This window comes from Odontesthes bonariensis, chromosome 3, assembly GCF_027942865.1.
Source record: "Odontesthes bonariensis isolate fOdoBon6 chromosome 3, fOdoBon6.hap1, whole genome shotgun sequence".
NCBI classification, from domain to species: Eukaryota; Metazoa; Chordata; class Actinopteri; order Atheriniformes; family Atherinopsidae; genus Odontesthes; species Odontesthes bonariensis.
In genome coordinates, this window is record NC_134508.1 from 19,728,728 (window position 1) to 19,748,982 (window position 20,255).

The 20,255-nt window shown below is 41.2% G+C and overlaps 1 protein-coding gene across 1 annotated transcript; it reads right to left on the reverse strand.

The window, feature by feature from the left end:
- Positions 1–1,091: 1,091 nt before the first annotated feature.
- On the reverse strand, positions 1,092–20,145 carry mettl1 (methyltransferase 1, tRNA methylguanosine). The gene is made up of 6 exons (XM_075460810.1): positions 19,938–20,145; positions 18,757–18,884; positions 18,475–18,659; positions 15,047–15,160; positions 12,428–12,529; positions 1,092–6,557 (listed from the first exon to the last, which is right to left on the reverse strand). Exons 1-6 carry the CDS (start codon positions 20,051–20,053, stop codon positions 6,441–6,443), a joined length of 762 nt encoding a protein of 253 aa, XP_075316925.1. The 5' UTR covers positions 20,054–20,145; the 3' UTR covers positions 1,092–6,440.
- Positions 20,146–20,255: the final 110 nt, after the last annotated feature.

Consider the following 20,255-nt stretch of genomic DNA (forward strand, 5'->3'; position numbering starts at 1 on the left):
TCATAACTCGCATGTGGTGACTTGATACAGCAGGACTGGCAAAAAATAAAAAAATCGGTCCAAACGTACCATGCAATGCAGTTATTCATACTGTGTACATGATATTCTGAAATATTTTGATTTTAATCTTTGAATTTTCACAGAATTTGTTTCACTAAACGCAAGCTGATCGTTGCTAAATGAATCTTGTGTGGTGCTATTGTCTTCCGTAATTCAGTATATCCTTCGTGCTCATTTTTCTTTCAAAAAGTCAACAAGTCATACCTGAGTACCTGACCACTCTGCTTTTAAGCCTCGAAGTGTATCACAAATCTTACAAAAAAAAAAGGATTGTTTTCTCAAAGTTTCCTGATAGTTTTCTGTCTGCTCCTAGAGGTTTTTGTGGCTGCTGTACCTTCACTCGAAGGTCTAAGCTTCACTCTGAAGAGCCTGAACCCATAAGGCTGTTGTATGGGCATGCTTTGCAACATCAATTTTAGTGTGAAAGCCAGACATGGTTGAACATGGAACTTACACAAGACTGATGCAGACCAAACTGAACATGGGCTTTTAAAGAGGAGTCCAGCAAACCTTTGTAATTTCAGGAGTTTATAACAAGTGAGTTTGAATTGTGCACGAGTCTAACTGTGTGTATGTGTGCGTGTAAAAGCCATATGGGACATATAATTTATTCAAAGAAGAGACATTTTATGTGTCACCCTTCAGTTAAGATTACTTTTTAAGGACAGTACAGGCTGTTCCTCCATCTGCTTTTGACACTCACATTTAAGAGCACACAACCTCTGGTGACAAGTGAGTGCAGCTCTGCAACAACCTTAAAGAAAACAAAAGCCTTTGAACACTGCGAATCATCTACTTTCAAAGCTTTCAGTGTTCAACTTTCCCCCTAATACAATGAATTGGATACAATGCTATCTGGAAGTCAAAGGGCCAAGATAAATGATAAGTTGTATCAGCTTTGAGTTGTGATATCCGTGTCCTTCAGTGATCCATATGATTACAGATAATTACTTTCTTTACTCGAATATATACCAAAAACTAATTAAGACAGTGACAAACATTGTGATGTTTGACTTTTTTATTTGACTTCTACTTTCAACAAATGCAGTGACGCAACATTTGATACCCTGTCACGGTATGAAAAATGTGACATTTGTTTGCTTGACAAGGTGGGCACAGAGCTCCTTTACAACACCTAAACCACGAGTCTCTTAGCAGGACTAAACACACATTATCAGTGTTACTGCCTATAGCAATATACTGAGCTTGGACAACCTTATCAAAATCGCCGATGCTTGTACTGTCTGTAAGCTTCTCCCCCTCTTTGTGCTTTTTTTAGAGCAAAAAAAAAAATCAACTGCTTGTATAACACCTGTAAACAGTACTGCATGTGGACCATCAGCTATTTCAAGAAGAGGAACTCAGATATGGAAGCGTCTGCCTACATCTAACACACACCGCGAGACTTATCGTTCATTCGGAATCGATTTCAAATCATGCTTGTTGACAACCACATGTGTGAACATACTCAATTATTTACTCTGATACCCAAAGCATGCTTTGTGTTGTTAGCGAGTCCTCGTTTCCCTTTATCTCATGCTATGTTATGTGTACTGACATTCCTGTTTTTATGTGTTCTAGATGACTTTTGTGGCTGTAGTCAGCTCTGCCCAGAGGCCGCAGTGAAAAATCAGCCAAATGGCCAAACTGGTACGTTATCACAAAAGTTGATCAATGTGCCAGTCCCTGTAATGTTAGACCATACACACTGCACAGTTACACTTGAGTCGAGCTATGGTTACCTGCTTTTGTTTTTGATTTGTTTCGATTTTGTCAGATGATGCTGTGATTATGTGATCAGGATTTTATTAGAGCAGAGCAGCAGTGGGGAAATGCTTTATATGAACACGAGTTGACACGTAGTCATTGATGGGCTGATTTTTAAATCACAATTTATGACGTGTTTAGTCTTCTTAAAAAAAGAAGCGGAAAAATATGTGAATGAGAGCAGCTTTTCTACAAAGCAAAATTGAGCGTATACATGCAGGGCTAAATTGAACCACAACCACATAATCTGAGTGTGAAAAAAAATCCAGTTTCTGTTGAACTTACACAATAATTCTTAATTCAATAATTTTTGTAGACAAGCACTCAGTAGCAGCGTGCCCCAGGTGTTCGCCCAGCCGCCAAACTCCCCAGATACAAATCTGATGGCAAAAGCGGGAAGACAATTCCAACCCAACATCCACAGGGTCTAAAAGATCCACTCCAGGACATCCTCAGATGTTGGTCCACGCCCGACCAGGCAGAGGTCTCTTGGTGGCACGAAAAGCAGCTACTCGATCTTGGGTGGTTGGTCATTATGTTACGGCTGATTTGTGTATAAATGGGTAAACAAATTAGAACTTCAACGACTCAACAGGAGTTAGATGGGTCGGACATAATACCCTGATGGAATGTTACTCCGTAAATGAAAACAGTGCAAGTGCAAACACAGGAAAGGAAACATACACATATAATGTAGATAAAGAGGAAACCATATGATATGGTGTAGCCATAAAAAACTGCAAAAAACCCTGCAAACTCGAGTTGAAGTGAGCACTAAATGTGATTTCATTGTTACGTCTAGTCTTGGCCCCAATCTCGTCTTGAATTTCTCATACTGAATATAGACCAGTTTTAGCCAAAGCAGTTTAGTCTTTATCGTTACTTAAGTAGAGGTGTCTAATCAGTTAAGGCTTAAGAGTCAGGAAAGACCTGCCGCTGAATGCCAGCATGCAGGATGAGTTGCTCTGATGTGGTGGTGTAAATCCCCTGCCAGTGTTGTTAATGAGGGAAGGAAAGAGATGGGATTTGCTTTGAAAGTACTGCAACTCAGTCTGTTTTTTGCCAAGCCTGAGGTAGCAGGGCAGACATCCAACTGGAGATGTCAAGCCGGCAGCACATACGTGTCTCTACCTGAGTATTAGGAAGGAAAATAAAGAGAATTTAGAGCCGGGGACTTGGCACAAAAGGCAGGAGATGTTGTGTTACATAACTGAGTGCAGAAACAAGAGCAGCATAACCCATCACACTCTTAAGTGGAAACAAATCTAAACACGGTCAGTTGTACATTTAGGATGCGAACAGTGAGTGCTCACATCCAGACATCCTCTTGACACCGTGTGTTTGAGTCTGGTGGTTGAAAGTATAAAAAATTTGCTAAAGTCTGGGAGGATGAAGATTGTGTTGGACAGAGAGATTTAAATGAGTACACTTGCATGTTTTAAAGTCTTTATCGCTAATTTAGTGAATAGAAAAAAACACATTTCCAGAAGGCTAAAAATGAAAAAAAAAAAAAAAGCTTAATATTTTAAGTGAGGTTGGCGAATTGTTTTTGTTCTGTACAACTACAAATAAAAAAACGAAACAGTTAATTATGCAAAGAAGATTCGACCTCACAGTTTATCTTGATGGAACTGTAGCTTGTTCGCAGACGTCATTGGGAAAGGACAGGTGATGCAAATTCAAAAGCTTTATGAGTACTTACTCTTTAAATCTTGTCTGAAGCTGCTAAAGCACTATGAAACTTAAAATAAATGATGCCATCAAAGCAGAAGTGGGCTACATGAAGATGTTTACTGGTGGCTCTTTCCTCATTTCATGGTTGTTATTAAGGAGCTGCAGTTGGAACACAGACGGTCAAACTGATTATTGCAAAAGACCTACGAGAAGATTTATCAGACTGTATAGTGTTAGTTCACTCTTATACTGTGCAGCCTCACATGCACAAATATCCCACTCAGACTCACGAGATGGAAACCTCCCCTGTGCTATCACCTATTCGGCGCTATTCAGGGTTAGAAGTTTGCAAATTGACATTTAAACATGTCTGAAGCGGCTTAAAACAAAATTGGTGGAGTCTAAATAGGTAAAATAGATCTATCTGGCAACAGTTAACAAAGATAGCTTCAGAAAAAAAAGAGGGTGTACATGTCCCGAGAGGATCATCCATTCCACTGTTAAGAATGGGGGTGGATCAATCACACCTTGTGTCACGATGAACAGCTGACTGGCACTGGGGAGAATGGATTCAGTTAAGTACTAGTATATTTTTTAGCAAACACCGCACTGTCTGCAAAAAAAGTTAAAGATGAAGACAGGATGGCTTCCATGACAGGAAAACGATCCTAAACAAGCCTGAAAGTCCACAACGGACTAACTCAAGCCAAAGGTTTTGCAACAATGTCCCTAACTTCATTGAAAATCTGTGGACACAACTCAAAAGCTCAGTTTCCTGTAAGATGGCCCAAAGATCTTACAGAATAAGAAAGTTTTAGTAGAAATAAAAGGGCAAAAACTGAGCTGGCCACAAAGTCACAAAGGACCAGAAATAGCATAGTTGCATACTTATGCAACAAAAGAAGAAAAGACACACCTGAGTCTTGCCAGAACCCAAAAATATAGATATTCCAAAAAGTCAGACTATATCCAGATGTGTTGACAGATAGCTTTAAGCTAAAGAATAACATTCAGTATGACACACATCGACCAAGTAATTAGTTTTAACGCATCTTTATGTAACTTGAGGAGTAAAATACTATAAGTGGGGTATTTTTGATTTAGTTCTGCAAACAACAGTGGGGAGCTGCCTCTGTCAACGCATTCACAGAGGATTACCCTTTGACCTCAATAACATTCTGACATGCAAATGTAACGCATTTTTAGTGAATGAAGCAAAGGGGAACAGCTAAGCCACTTTACTGGTGCTTCCAAATGCTCATCATGAAGTGTCTTTTTTCTTTGATTCTCCTGCAGAGCATTTAATTAAAGTCTTGTCTGATGACCTGACGGTACTAAAATGTTAAATGATGTACTTTGGCAGGCTGAAAGGGTTTTGTTGCCGCGTGGCAATAAGTGAGAACAGAGGAGCAGCTCCCCATCGACACCTCGGATTTCATGGACTAAATAAACTTCACTCTAGAAAAAGAATCATGCGAGTATGAGCTGTATTTAGCAGATCATATGTGAACTTGTGAAAAATAAGTTCAGCTTTGTTTTGCATCTGTGTCCATCATCTGCTTAATATTGCGCCAACTAAGATCTGACCAATCAGGGATGTGGGATATCCGAGGGTGTCCTCTGGGCCCGGTGTGTTGACAGGCGAGGCCCCTGTAGATCGGGCTTGTTTCAGCATATTCTGTGAATGCTTTGTCGGATTGAAATTTAGGGAGTTCAGAGGCCAAGTCAGTGCCTTGAGCTTCTTGTTGGGTCCCTCAAGAAGTTTCTGTTCAGCTGGGGGAAGCTGCTGCACGCCGCCAGAGAATCCTTAATACTGTTGGCACAGGAAGGATATTTGATCTGCACCTAATTTTACATGGGTTGTACTTATTAAAGTAATATCCACATAAATGGCCATATGAAGTTTCAGAGGACAACGCTGTGCTGTAACAAGAGGATCATGACATTCCCCTCACCTGTGAGATATTGTGGCAGGATCTATGGATGTGCGAAGCAAATAAGTAACCGTACTACGTTGGAAAAATTGAATATGCTTTCATTGAAGTGGGATGTGTCTAAATGTGACCTGGCTTTTAATACTGTAAATAATCCCGTTTCGCTGAGGGAAAGTGAGTCTACAACACAATCTAAAAATCTCTGAAGGTTAACCACATTGGAAAATATCATAAAATCACAACATATTCTGAAATGACAAATTCAGAAAAAGATACGTGAAAAGTGGAAAAAGAAAGTTAAATTATTTCAAGCTATTACAGTTTGAGCGCTTCAATTACTCTCTGTGTGCTAAGCTCAGGTTTTCCAGTGTCTGGGTTTCGATCATTAAAGCGTGTGCTGTCCTGTTCATAATTACCACAGCCTGAAGCACCAAAAGGGCTTTCAGACCTGCGCCGTCCCGTTTCAGAGCTCCTGACAGACTGAAATACCAACCTGTAATATACAGCTAACATCGTAAAATTGCCACGTAATATGCCCGTGCTGTGTAGTGACACCACAAAGGCCAAAACAGCGTTACTGCATATCATCACATGGACATTTTAGTCGTTTTAAACTGTTTGCAATTCATAACAAAAGGACCGAGATCTTGTTTCATAACAGCTGCGTGGCTTACTCAGCGGAACTTAACCATGTCAGTTCGAAGTCAAAACGAGCCTCTAAAAACACCTCACAAGCGTGGCATGAAAAGAAATTCTTTTATGAATGACTTACTAATCTTGAAAGCTGAGGAATGACATATGCATATCACAAGAAAAAGCTAAAAAAAAGAAAGAAAAATCTTCCATTTACTAAAAAAAGAGAAGAAGAAGAAATAAAAAAAAAAGATTCAATGTTCATCTTCTGGGTAATTAACAAAAACAAAGTCCAGGTTCACTGAGCAGCATTTTCCTCCATGAACTGATGACTAAAGCTGTCATTTTCACCACGCTCCACAGCGTTTGGTCTCATTGTGGGTCTTCGATCCTCCGGAAAACTGCGAGGAAATTCTTCCCTCCGTTTCTTTGCACTTTCTTCCCTTCCTCCGTACACGTACCCAAACGACTTGTGATGATGTCATCCACCTGCCAAAGTACAATTAAAGTCTTAATTACACTGAGGAATGGAGAGGAAATTGAATACAAAATTAGAAGTTAATTTATCCAGCACTGTCTCACTCATATATTAACAATGAATTAAATGTTAGGAATGCTTCAAAGAAGCAGCAATATTTGTGAAAATACATCTATTGTCCTTCTCAAATTAAGATGACAATATTTATTGGTAGTCACATTAGCTAGAGATTAACTTAGAAATGCATATTAACTGAACAGACACTGCCATGTAAACAGCATTTTCTGATTACTTTAACCTAAATAAGGACTTATTTAGAGTTAGCAATAATTGAATTAAGCTGCGCAGAGGACACTGATCTTAGTCGCATCATGTACACACGTATACACCCTAATTCTACTATTACTTCCTACCGAAGTAGAAGCACATTGCTGCTTACATGCAGGCTCTCGGTTCCAGCAGAGTCAGCACAGACACAAAAAGAGACCAGATTTTGGGGCGAGGGGAGAAACCAGAGTGAAGCTCTCTGATATAAGGCTTAAAACAGGTGCAAACATTGTACCGGTGGAGGAGGGGACGTAATGTGAGCATGAGTCACAAATCAGAAGATGCTCTGTAACACACGAATGGGAACACGAATGAAATATCCTCTATACAACTCATGTACACATCATAATCAGAATGCCGTCTCATTCAAAGAAAGGCCAACGGTCAAAACATTGCCGTCTGTGTCAACACAGCTGCTCTGTGGATTTTGCCCTCTCTGTTTAATGTCCCATTGAGTCGCTGTGTGAAAAGATCATGTACATTGGTGTTTGACAGTCTGTGAACCTTTCTTTTCTCTGCACAAATATGACCTGAAACTTTATCAAACACCAGGCCCCAAAAAGTCGATAAAGAGACTAAACAAATAAGACAAAAAGTCAAACTTTCTTATCTTTTTTTTTTTTATGTACAGAAGATCGAATACCACATATCAAAGAATAGCTGAGGAGGTATATAAACCTCTTGCGAAGCCGTGCATTGGAAAGGGAAATTTGTCTTATTACATATATCTAATCGACGGGATCAAGTGTGAAAGGGCGCCCTATAATTCAAAGAAAGCCTGAGATTCACAACATATACCATCTTTGTGAAAGTGGGTACGATGGTGCAAATGACGGAAATAAGAGACGTGAAAGAGTTATTGATGCTCATCAGGCTGGAAAAAGACTACAAAACTCTCTTTAAGAGTTTGTTCTTCACAAATTTACAGTGAGCAAGATGCGGTGCAAGTGGAGGACATTCAAGACCACCGTTACCCTCCCCAGGAGTCAAGCAGCAAAGACCACTCCAAGAGCAATGTGTGCAACAGTCCACAATCACCGAAAAAAATAATACCATTTCCCACGGAAGAGTTTCAAGGAGAAAGCCTAAGTTAGCATTTCTGCTCACCTGCAGTTTGCTAAAGATCACAAAAGGCCGTGACAAATGAAACCAAAATAGAACTTTTAGATTTAACTAAGAAGATTTTGGAGAAAACACTGCCTTCTAGCACAAGATGATCCCATTTGTGAGATATGGTGGTGATAGTATCATGGTCTGGGCCTATTTCGCAGGATCTACGCCTAAACAACAGTGACCGATGAATTCTGAATTATAACGGTGAACATTAAAGGAAAATATAGAGAAATATGTCCCAAGATGAATAGCAACAGAGCAGGTCACTCAAAAGATAACATATACTGAGGAATGGTTAAAGAGCAATAAAAGTCAAAAGTCCTGACCTAAACCCAACAGAAATATTGTGGCTGGACCTGAAGTGAGGAGTTCATGTAAGGACACCAACAAAAAAGCCAGAGTTGAAACGGTTCTGTAGAGAGGGACGGGCTAAAATTCCTCTCAACTGAGGTGCAGAGCTGATAAATAATTACTTGAATTGTTTAGTTGTTAATCTGTTGCTGCACAAGGGAGTCAGACCAGTTACTGAAAGCAAAGGTTCGCTGTCAATAATGTTCTTCAAAAGAAGAAACACACAGAATAAAATAAAGACCCACAGGTTGTGTCATATGGAATACCATCCAACTCAACAAATGAAATAATAAAAACTTCAAAAGAAGTACACAAATAGACCTGAAACAAATTAATCAAATAAATGTGAAATTACAGTATTGATAAAGCACAATAAATGCTCTTTTCTTTTGGATGTTTGTTTATTTCAGGTGACTGAAATTTTTTGTCATTTTTATTTGACTCAGATAACCTCACTCCCATTAAAAACAGCAGCAGTCAAAATTGCTCATGGACAAAATACTTAACTCTATCACATCATTTCTGACTTTTTCAGGGCTGCGCAAACACAAAAATCCAATCATCAATTCAGATTTTAAAATCAGATTTGTGTCTCTTAAGTTTGAGGTCCAAGATTGGATACATTTATATGAAGGAAACTCAAAAAGCCGCAATCCATGCAGCTTTTTGACCATTCAGCACAACTACAGCACCTCTAACAATAGCCGCTAAAATAGAAAAAGCTAGCTTTCCAACTTTCCTGCTGCTTCTCAGTCTGTCCCTATAAAGCTGGAACAAAGGTCAGCCATCCTCTTGAGCTAAATATCATGAATTTGATTTGATATATTTAATTTCAGGCTACGTGCCCACAACAACGCTCTGAAGCATAAACGCAGATGTCCGTTTTTTTCCTCCACAATTTATCTGCGTTCTCACGAGCGTCTTGGGGTGGATATCTGTCTATCCATGGGAACAGGGAAAACGTATAAAACTCGCAGTTTGCCGATGTAGTATGCACGCCCCGGACGTAGGTGGCAGTAGCAACAATACCTTTGGTATTGTTATATGAGTTATATATATTAATAAATATGAGAAATGCCTGTTTTGTGGCTACTTCCTCCACGTCAGTTGGAAGAAAATGGCGAACCGCGGCAGCAACAACAGTACGCCTTCAAACTTTGTTTGGACAGATGATGAGGTCCAGTTGCTCCTGAACACGACACTGAACTACAAAGCCAGGAAGGCAGTGGATAATGTGGATTGGGAGAGTGTCCAAAATAAATATAGTGAGATATGTGAGTCGTTAATGGAGAACTACCCACTTAACGTGTGGAAAAAACGCACTTCTGCGTTTTGAACTGTTCCTACGGCGACGAGAGGTTGGATCGTTTTCAACATCTCCACTCTGGAGGGCGTTTGCGTTTTCTCCGTTTTGAACTCCTAAAAACGCCGTCGCCGTGTGCAAGATAGGCACATCTGTCGAAATGTTCTGCGTTTATCTGTCGTTACCGTTGTCGTGGGCACGTAGCCTCAGACTCATTCTGAGGGTAAATCTAAACTCCAGAGCCCCCTCACGAATATGACGTGGTCTGCTGTCGTTGAGACAAATGATGCACACCAAGAACTATGCAGTGCCCCAGCATGCATAGCAAGGCTCCTGTAGTTCTGATAGGGAACCATCAAATATGATCTGTACTGAATAAGAATTAAATCAGATCTGAATAATGTGGCTGGTGATGTGAAGAAAGCCCATGTTTACTTTTTCATGGATCCCTATTTGAATATGAAATACATAAATACAGCATTCTTAATTTTATTGTACGGTAAAATCTATGACAATAAGAGCTTTTCTTTTATGTTTCATCCCTTAATAAATGTCCCATGACATGAAAAAAGTTATCCCTTTAAAAATCTATTTCTTAAGGTCTCACATTTTATTGCATTTGGAATTAAAATCATTGCTCCCCTTTTCCTCCCATTTTCGTATGAGCTGCAGTATGCATTTTTAAATCCCAATTATTTTTATATTTTTAATGCTCCTGATCCGACAAATGTGTTTCTTGTAGAAAACTAAGCTGTGATCTTTCTTTATTTTTGCTATGACCTCCCCTCTTTTCATTGGGTTATTTAACCCGTTCACATTCAGACACCACTTGTTGGTTAAGTTGGCTATGTTGCATCTCCTCCATTCTTTAGGTTGTCCCCTTCTCTCCCACCGACACCTGTAACTCGAACAACAATGTGAACTCCAACTCCAAAACAATGCTTCTGATAACAACGGGCCTCTTTAATCACGCCCGTATACCACATCCTTCTCTCCACCCTAGAGGGAATGGGTGTCTCTGGCTCTGCACTCTCCATGTTCTCATCCTACCTGACAGGTCGCTCCTACCAGGTAACACTGAGAGGGTCTGTGTCGAAGCCACGTAGGCTCACCACTGGGGTGCCGCAAGGTTCCGTCTTGGGTCCTTTTCTTTTCTCCTTCTACACATCATCTCTTGGTTCCATCATCCACTCCCATAACTGTTCCTACCACTGCTACGCAGACGACACCCAGCTGATTCTGTCTTTTCCCCCTTCTGACACCCAAGTGGAGGCACGCATTGGTGCGTGCCTGGCAGACATCTCGGGGTGGATGTCGATGCACCACCTTAAGCTCAACCTGGACAAGACTGAGCTGGTGTTTCTCCCGGGGAAGGGCTGCCCGTTCCGAGATCTGGCCATCACCATGGATGACTCCGTGGTGACGTCAACTCGGACTGTGAGGAATATGGGCGTGACCCTGGACGATCAACTGTCGTTCTCGGCAAACATTGCATCAGTGACCCGTTCCTGCCGATTCCTCCTCTACAACATCCGGAGGATTCGGCCCTTCCTCACCGACAAGGCAGCACAGGTGCTCATCCAGGCTCTGGGCATCTCCCGCCCGGACTACTGCAACTCCCTCCTTGCTGGCGCCCCGGCTTCTGCCATCAGACCACTGGAGCTGGTTCAGAAAGCTGCTGCTCGTCTGGTGTTCAACTTCCCCAAGTTCTCCCACACGACTCCCCTTCTCCGCTCTCTACACTGGCTCCCTGTAGCTGCTCGCATCCAGTTTAAGACTCTGGTGCTCGCCTACAGGGCAGTGGAAGGAACAGCTCCTTCATACCTCCAGGCTATGGTCAAGCCCTACACCCCCGCCCGACCACTTCGCTCTGCGGCCACCAGGCGCCTGGCTGCCCCGTCACTCAGGGGTCCCTGCGCACGATCGACACGGTCACGGCTTTTCTCTGTTCTGGCACCCCGATGGTGGAACGATCTCCCGACTGATATCAGGACAGCTGAGTCGCTGCTCATCTTTCACCGCAGGCTGAAAACCCACCTCTTCAGGAAAACACTACCCAGATCCGCCCTCTTAGGACATCAGCTGTTTCGTCCTAGCTTCTTATGCACTTATTTGTTTCCTAAATTGTCTTCCCATTTGTCTAGGTACCTAACTGACTGCACTTACTCTAGCACTAGTTATGCTCTTAGCTGTTTGGTTTTGGAAGGAAATACACTTATGATTTCTTGTGACCTGAAGTTCTTTTGCCTACCGATGTGGAACTTTGGATAAAAGCATCTGCAAAGTGACCGTAATGTAATGTAATGTAATCCCTGTTGGAAGTAGAGGGGAAGGTCCCCCACTGATGGCAGGGCCCCTCACAAGAGGTGAATAGAGGTCCTGCATGGAGTCCCCCTTGCCTAGTCGTGTCCAACATTTCTCTGCATTCCCACTCTACCAGTCTAACTAGAACGTATGAAAAGCCTAGTAGTGGGAGGCAAGCCATAGCCTAGCATATAAACTGCAATTATAAATATCTACACATTCATAGGATTTTGTTGTTTCATAATTAATTTCATAGGTTTATTCATTTCACTGACATTTCAATTTATCCAAGTACTTACTTGTTTAAATTAGACAGAAACAGGATTCCAAATCAGAAATCAATTTAATTTTCAGCCCTTAGGGCAAAATGACACATATCTAAAAGCAACATGGGGTAAACTAATGGGCTTCATCTTAAGTACGGAGACCTGAGAGAAAAAAAACAGAGTAAACACAATGATGAAAGGCTCCACACGAACATACCAGTTCTTCATCTGCAACACGTGTAAACAGTGGATGTTCGGTGAAGTGCTTCACCATCCAGAGGTGGACTTCCTCCACATCTGTTATGGTGTACACCAAACCCTGACATGATCAGACAAACACATGGAGGTTATTAACAAGAAAAAACAAAACTTGGCAAACCTTTGATGCCATCTAACACAGATCCATTTATCATTCTCAAAGTAAACTTTTCCATAATTGAAAGGAAGAAAATAAAAACCCTAAAAAGAACTAGTTTTCCCCCCCATCTAAATGACTACTTTTTTTGCAGTGCAAGAGTTGACGGTTTCGTCATCTCTCGGGTGAAATTCGTGTAAATTGACGAAAATAGCCTAAAGACAACACAGAGGTGAATCACCTGTGTCGATATGGTTTACTTTGACTGACTGAGATAAAATGACTAGAAAAAGGATTTCTTAGAAAATGCAACATAGCACAGATTTCCACACTTGTGCGTTTCAGCACGTATATGGCTTTTTTTTTTTTACCTTTTCATTTTTTCCTCCCCCAGGCAGGCTGGGATGATAATGAAAGATTGTGTCTCCAACATATAATTCAAATTAATCACTGCTGTTTAATCATTCCTACTTATTGTTTTGGGTGCTGTCTGACCATATTTTTTAGATTTAAATCATAGTTGCTCCTCAACAATATGGCATAAACGGTCTCTATAAATTACCAGATTCCTGACAGCCTCCCGACCCACCAGCGAACCGTGGCCGAGCGCCAGTGCTGAAGCCCCACGTAGAGCTTAAACACACACAAACTCACGCAGCTATGCGTACAGAAATGCATCAATGCACTAACATTATAGGAAAGACACGGACACACACACAAAAAAAAGTCTCAATCAGACACAGGGCTTCCATTGTTCCCTCCAAACCTCCATCATCGTTTATGCTTTTGTTCAAGTGTCCCAGCTCTGCACTGACAGCTCAGACACGCAGGGGCTGGGAGAGTACAGACGTCAACCAGCCGCAGGCCAAAAATTGAGGTTGCTCAATTTGATTTCAATGAATTCATGGATTACTGCACATTGGAATTGACTGATAAAACGGGAGAGAGGTTGGAATTTCTTCAGTTCAAGAACTTTAGGGCTGTGAACTGACAAAATAGGTGTTGACTTAACTGTGATTGGGTAAAAAGAGCTCTGTCCATACAATCTTGATCTTAATGTGAACATTGGGTGCATTGAAAGCCAGTCACATGTTATTAGTCGATTCCATCAGAAAAAACATGTATGAGCCACACTTCTGCGCTGAGTGAGAGGCAGTAAACTTAGCACTTTGTGGTTTATTCTGATAAACTCTTAACATTGCACGATGGATGTGGGCGTTCACGAGGGTTCAATTCTAATTGTAGGCCTACACAGTTCTCCTTATAAAGCTGCCCTACTTCTTCCAGTGGTCCGCGAGTTTCCTCTATGGCTTATGTTTTCTCCAGCTGATCCTAATTGAATTGTGATTTAAGATAATAAGGAAAACAAACGCCTGTCTACATTCTCACAAAGAGGAACCATCAGTGCAGGACTTCATCACTCAGGCAGGCAAGAGGCCAAAAGTCACCGAAATGTACAGAGACTGAACCATTTAGCCAAAACTCGGTTTCCTCAAGGCAAGCGTGGAGGGAACTGTGCACTGAATACCACCCAATTAATATAATCCCTGCAGTCCAACGTTGTGACGGCAGCATCACTCTGTGGGGACGTTTCTCTGAGAATGGAGCAGCGAGACTAGTCGGCATAGATGAAAGGTGGATGCTGCAAACTGTAGCGCCATCCTGGGTAAAAACCTTTTCCACAGTTCTCAGGGTCTCACAATGGAGCGAAGACTTACATTTCAATAAAACAACCACCATGAAAACACAGCAGTGGCTTCAAGAAAACTAAAGTCTTGGAATGACTCGATTAGGATTTCTGCCAAGCGGGAAGAAAGAAGCTTCGAGAGAAAAAGGTGTGTCAAGCTTGTAAGATTATTCTCAAGAAGACCTGGGGTTGCCTTTGTGGTCATAAGGTGCTTTCTGCAGGGAGAATCTCATCGTTCTTATAGCCGTTGTAGCCAGTTTCTCCCCTTTTTGTGTATGCACCACAGGAGCTACGGCCAATCTCAGGCCATCGAACTCATTTAACAGGAACTGGGAACTAAGTGCTGCACACCGATTGGCTGAAAATATGAATGCGGCATTGCCCTTATACACAACAGTCCATAATGTTAGCCAGTAAAAAAGCCAACAGAAAATACAGATAAATGGGCAGACAGTGAAGCTTCTGGGTTATTGAAAGAAAAAAAAAAAAAACGCTTGAAGGTAGGTTGATCTTTATTGAGCTCCTCGGCCACTCTAAATGCACCTACGTGGCCCTCTCTGGAGGCGCCTAGCTCTCGCCATTATCATAAACAAGCTCATTCTAACTATCAACAATATTCATATGAACCAGTCAACAAGGCACACGATGTAATTAGGACATGTCATGACATTCCTCTCCCACATTAACAAGTGATTTTTTGAGAAAAGATTTCAACTAATAAAAAACAATTATCAAAGTCTTTGCCGATAAAACATCTGTTAATCATTTCAGGAACAAGTATCACTCATACGTACCCCGATTCTCAGTGTGTAGGCATATTCTGCTAATAAAGTGGGACTGATGATCCTCCATTTATGCTTAGTCTTCTTAAAGTGAGGGTCGGGGAAGAGGAAGAACATCTTACTGAGCTAAAAGACAGCAAAAAAGGAAACAGTCAGTCAACCAACTAAACACAGATAAAAAGAAAAGATACAATTTAAAAACTCCAGTTAGTTTTTTTGTTTTACATCAGACGAAAAATTTAAATTCAAACAGAAAACGCATCAGATACACATTCTAAGCTCAGCCATTATGCGTTACAACATATTGAAGGGCTGAAGAGCCTGCATTAACATTAAATTTACACACAATAAGGTCTGCACTCTAAATGTGGCCTCCGTAATATTCCGCGGTTGGTTGTTAAACACTGTGGATTGCAAAACTGGAATTTCCCTCCTTCATTTTTGTTTTTCCCCCATAAAGTTCCCCACATCTCTGTCTTTGACAAGAGCACAAATACAGACTCCATTGATATCAGTCTGGCTGATTTTTGAGGAAAAAAAAACAAAAAAAAAAATCACTCCAGTCACTTTTTATTAGTTAAAATAAATAACATCTGGTATAGACAGAAAGATTGGGGGGGGGGGGTATAATCACTGGGGACGGCTACAGCCTCAGGGGCTCCTTTCGCTGCTGATGGAAGATGGAAAAAGCTCAAGACTTTAAATTATTTTTGGGTTACAAAACGAACCAGGAAGAAGAAAAAAAAAAAGTGTTTGAGGTCTTTAGAATCTGCTGGTTCAACACGTGCGATGCGTCGCGCATGCGAGATGGACTGGGACGACACTTTGAGCATTCGTCTGGGTGGTCTTTCCTTATTTCTTTTTGCACAAACTATGAGCTGTGTAGGCCACAGCGAGCGGCAGCAGATGTTCGTTCAATGTTAAACCAACAAGATTTGATGACTGATTTATAGCTTCTTAAAGTTAAAAAAAAAAAAAAAAAAATCAAGCTCAACTTCCACTTCCAATAAATGCAGAGTTCTCCTTGGGCACTCCTCATCTCAGCTTGGCACAAAGCCTTCACCTCACATGTACAAATAATAGTCGTAGCATTTAGAATGATCTTAAACAGCATTGTAAAATCTAAGAATAAAGACGGAATTAAAGCATGTGTTTGTGTTTTGTTTTTTTTATATGAAACACCTATGTGATTTGTATTCCATAAATATATCACTTTTACAGCTTTTCCTTGCGTTAATTTCCTTGTTGATACCCATTCGGGGCATTTGAGGTGATTTTTTGACACCTAAATTAACCCTGCAACACAGTGTAATCTCGTGCAAGTTTCAACAAGTCATAGATTACCGCGGTTAATTGGAACGAATAAATTGTGTCTTGCACTGCTCAATGCTCAGCTCATGCGATGCCGTGTGTGCGTGTATGTGCGTGCGTGCGTGCGTGCCTGTATGTGTGTGTGTGTGTGTGTGTGTGTGTGTGTGTGTGTGTGTCAATGAATGCATTGTTATGAAATCCTTGGATCTATTGAGAAAATGAACCTGGAGGGTTCTGCCAGTCAAGAGACCAAGTTTACATGCTTTGCTCTTTCCACAGTTTTAAAGTAAAACCCTTTATTCTTCTGACAGGTGTGTAGACATGTACTGTACTAAACAACAACACAAAACAACTGAACAATAAGACGAGCAATTCAATCTCAGAGGTTAGTTATAAAAGCTAGCTTGTAAAGTTTGTTATTGCAACTGCTGACGATGCCCAAATGTGACCCGACTGACGGATCAGGATTAGCTTTTGGACAGTAAAGCCAGACACCCGTGTGGCAGGTGCTATAAAATACTGCAGCACTACTAAATCGTAGGCAAAGGTGACATGACTCCTCCTTGAGCTTCGAAAACTTGGAGCCATCATTTTTTAGAAAAGCAAACGACATTGGAGCTCCAGTGTGCATTATTTAGGGGAATCCATCAGCAGGAACACAACATATTATAAAGTCTTAATAAGGAATGAGCTCTTCAACTGAAACTACTTTTCAAAATCATGATTATTCAAACTTTTTTTTTAAAACTTTTAAACGACGATCCCACCAACACCACGACACATAAGCGTAAACGCGCGATTATTTTGCCATCACGTTCTCCAGCGCCGCCATGCTGTTATCAATATTGTGATAAATGTGGCATACTTGTCACAAAGTCGTTCATACATCAGGAAAAAAACAAAAACAAAATGAGCCCTGAGCGTTTCGCTTTCAAATGACATGCTAGCTTTGCCTGGATGAGTTTGTACTGAACGATACGTTTGTGGCTGCAGTCTTTAGCTTAGCATCGGTTCCTCTTTTTGGAGCACCATCAGCGTCTTAAGTCCACAACGCCAGCCTGACATGGATGAAGGAATCTTCTGCTGTTGTTTTCATGGCAGTTGGCAAAACGCTCTGTGCTTTACCACCACCTTGTGGTGGTAGTGCCTAAGCTTTTCCTACATGCTTAAAGGGATAGTTCGCCTCTTTTGACATGAAGCTGTATGACATCCCATGTTAGCAATATCATTCATGAACATTGACTTACCCCCCGCTGCGTCCTGTGAGCCGAGTTCCAGGCGAGTTTTGGCGCTAACGAAGGTAGTCCGGCTAGTTGGTTGGGGCTAAACAAATAAAGCGTCTTGCTTCTCAAAACAATATGCGTTCAAAAGAGTAATACATTTGCATCACAAAATCGTTTTGCATGAAAAAGTCAGACCTCGCATCACTTGCCGCTATTTTTGCCTCCCTTGATATCAATGCGTCCAATGTAAACTGTGCAGACCGAAGAGCAGACCGAGCACTCCCCTGCTTCCGAGCAGTAAACACCGTAACAGGTGCGGCTATCGCTAGGTGGCTGGACGCATTGATATGAAGGCAAAAATAGCGCCAAGCGATGTGAGGTCTAACTTTTTCATGCAAAACGATTTTGATGCAAATGTATTACTCTTTTGAACGCATATTGTTTTGAGAAGCAAGACGCTTTATTTGTTTAGCCCCAGCCAACTAGCCGGACTACCTTCGTCAATGCTAAAACGAGGCCGGAACTCGGCTCACAGGACGCAGCAGGGGGTAAGTCAATGTTCATAAATGATATTGCTAATATGGGATGTCATACAGCTTCATGTCAAAAGAGGCGAACTATCCCTTTAAAATGGTAGAATCAGGTGCGACACTCCACGCGCAAGATTTGATCAATCCTGTGAATATTTGAATATTGGATGAAAGGGGGAATGTCACCAAGAGGACAAGAAATTCAACATCAATCTCTTTCCTCACCCAGGTGGATGATGAATTGTAGCAAGTCATCACATTTTATTCCTAAAGCTTTGCTAGTGTGTTGAATGGAACCTTTTTTCACCTCGGCAATTCAACCACGAACAAGAAATACTTGCGTTATACAGCAACAAACACACAGATTCAAACCCACCTGTCCTTTGAAAAAGAAGTTAGGGAGGTACTTCATTGCATTGCTACGAAGGCAGGCGATGTTCTGGTAGCTTCCTGGATTAGAGGAACGCAGTGACTGGATACGGTCTTGAACATAATCTGAGACTTTCACCCTGATCTCCAAACCGAGGATGAGTTTATCTGGGAAGAGTGGAGATAACTCCACTGGATTGGAGAGTAAGTGAAGATGTTGAGACACAAACATCCTGTTGATACAGAGCACAGAGAATACTACAAGTCTCCAGATCAATGACCCAGTTACCTAAAAGGCCTCCGTATCCACATCCTATGTCTGCAAACTCGACTCGGGGGGTCTCTTTCTCAGACACATTGCCAGTTATGGACTCTGGATAAAGTTTGGACCAGTCCATTTCCTCAGGACACACCGGGCTGAGGAGAAAGAAACAGTAAATTGCTGTAAAATTCTTAATGAAACAATCTCCTACTGAAAAAAAGAGTCCTTGGTGCAAACAGCTGAAAACGGCACGCATCGAGCAACCTACACAGATACACAAACAACAAGAGCTCAAACATTTGGATCGGGTCATTTGGATTGACTGCTGACAGTATTCTGAACTTTTTAGGGAAAAAATTCCAATCCTTCCTGTTAAGAAATTTAAAAGTCAAGCTCATTCAACATGAAACCCTCAGTGACTTTTATTGGACACAGAGTAAGTAAGATAAATTAGGCCTTAAAAGCTCAACGGACTGTTGGAAACTTCAGAAGTCAGAGGGTATGCTCTCTCCAATACATCTGACAACCTTTGAAGGTCCAATTCTTTTGAGGGAGTTAGTCCAAATTCAGCATTTAACTTCAACGCTTCACGTTGAACTGACACGACGTCTTCACTGTTGAAGAAGGTGGGAAGGCAGAACTGATTCAAACTACCAGGCAGGAAAAAGACTTTTGTTGTGAGTAATTTAGAGAGTTTGGAAAATATGCCTAAAATAAACAACTTTTTAAAAGCAGACAGACAGATAAGATGTTAGAATGGAAAAAATAACGGATCCATGTACATCTCCATGTAGCAATAACTCTGTGTGTAATATCTATAGGCTAAATCAATCTTTAATAACTTGAGTCCTCATATAGAACGTTTGTTTAAATATCTAATTTTACATCTGCATTTTCATCATTGTTTGTATATTAATTACTGCTGGCCAATTTTTTATATTGAAAACTGGTAATAAACGAATAATACCAAAGCAAACTTTGTGACTTTCCTAACGTAATTAAACAAGTCTGCTGAAAAATCACATGTACGCTTTTACTACTCTGACTGCATGACGTAGAAAATGGAAACACGAGTATTTTTGTTTTTTTCTTGTCGACTTTGTAAATGCATAGATTGGCTGGCTGACTGTAACCCTGACACACATCGACACAAAGTTAATACTGAGAGGTCTGGCGTGTAAAACTCTTGTCACATGGACATCACTCACTATTCAAACGTGTGGTGCGCCATCGGGTTTGAATGGGCTCGTTGTCTGTAGTAACGCTTCTGCGGCATTGACGAGCTCATTTCGGACTGAAATGCGGACGTTACTCCCGACGACATTTTCTGTGTCTCCTAACTGTATAACAATGACAAATATACGCCGATTGACATTTGTTTCTACTTTATCTTGCTCACGCTGCGAGGCGCGCAGAAATGACGTCATTATCAAGCGCGCTCTCTGGGTTGCCAGGTTCGTTGAAGTCAGTGCCAGTGAGGAATTAGGATAGAATACAAATAAAATACGAGGATGACGACTATAATA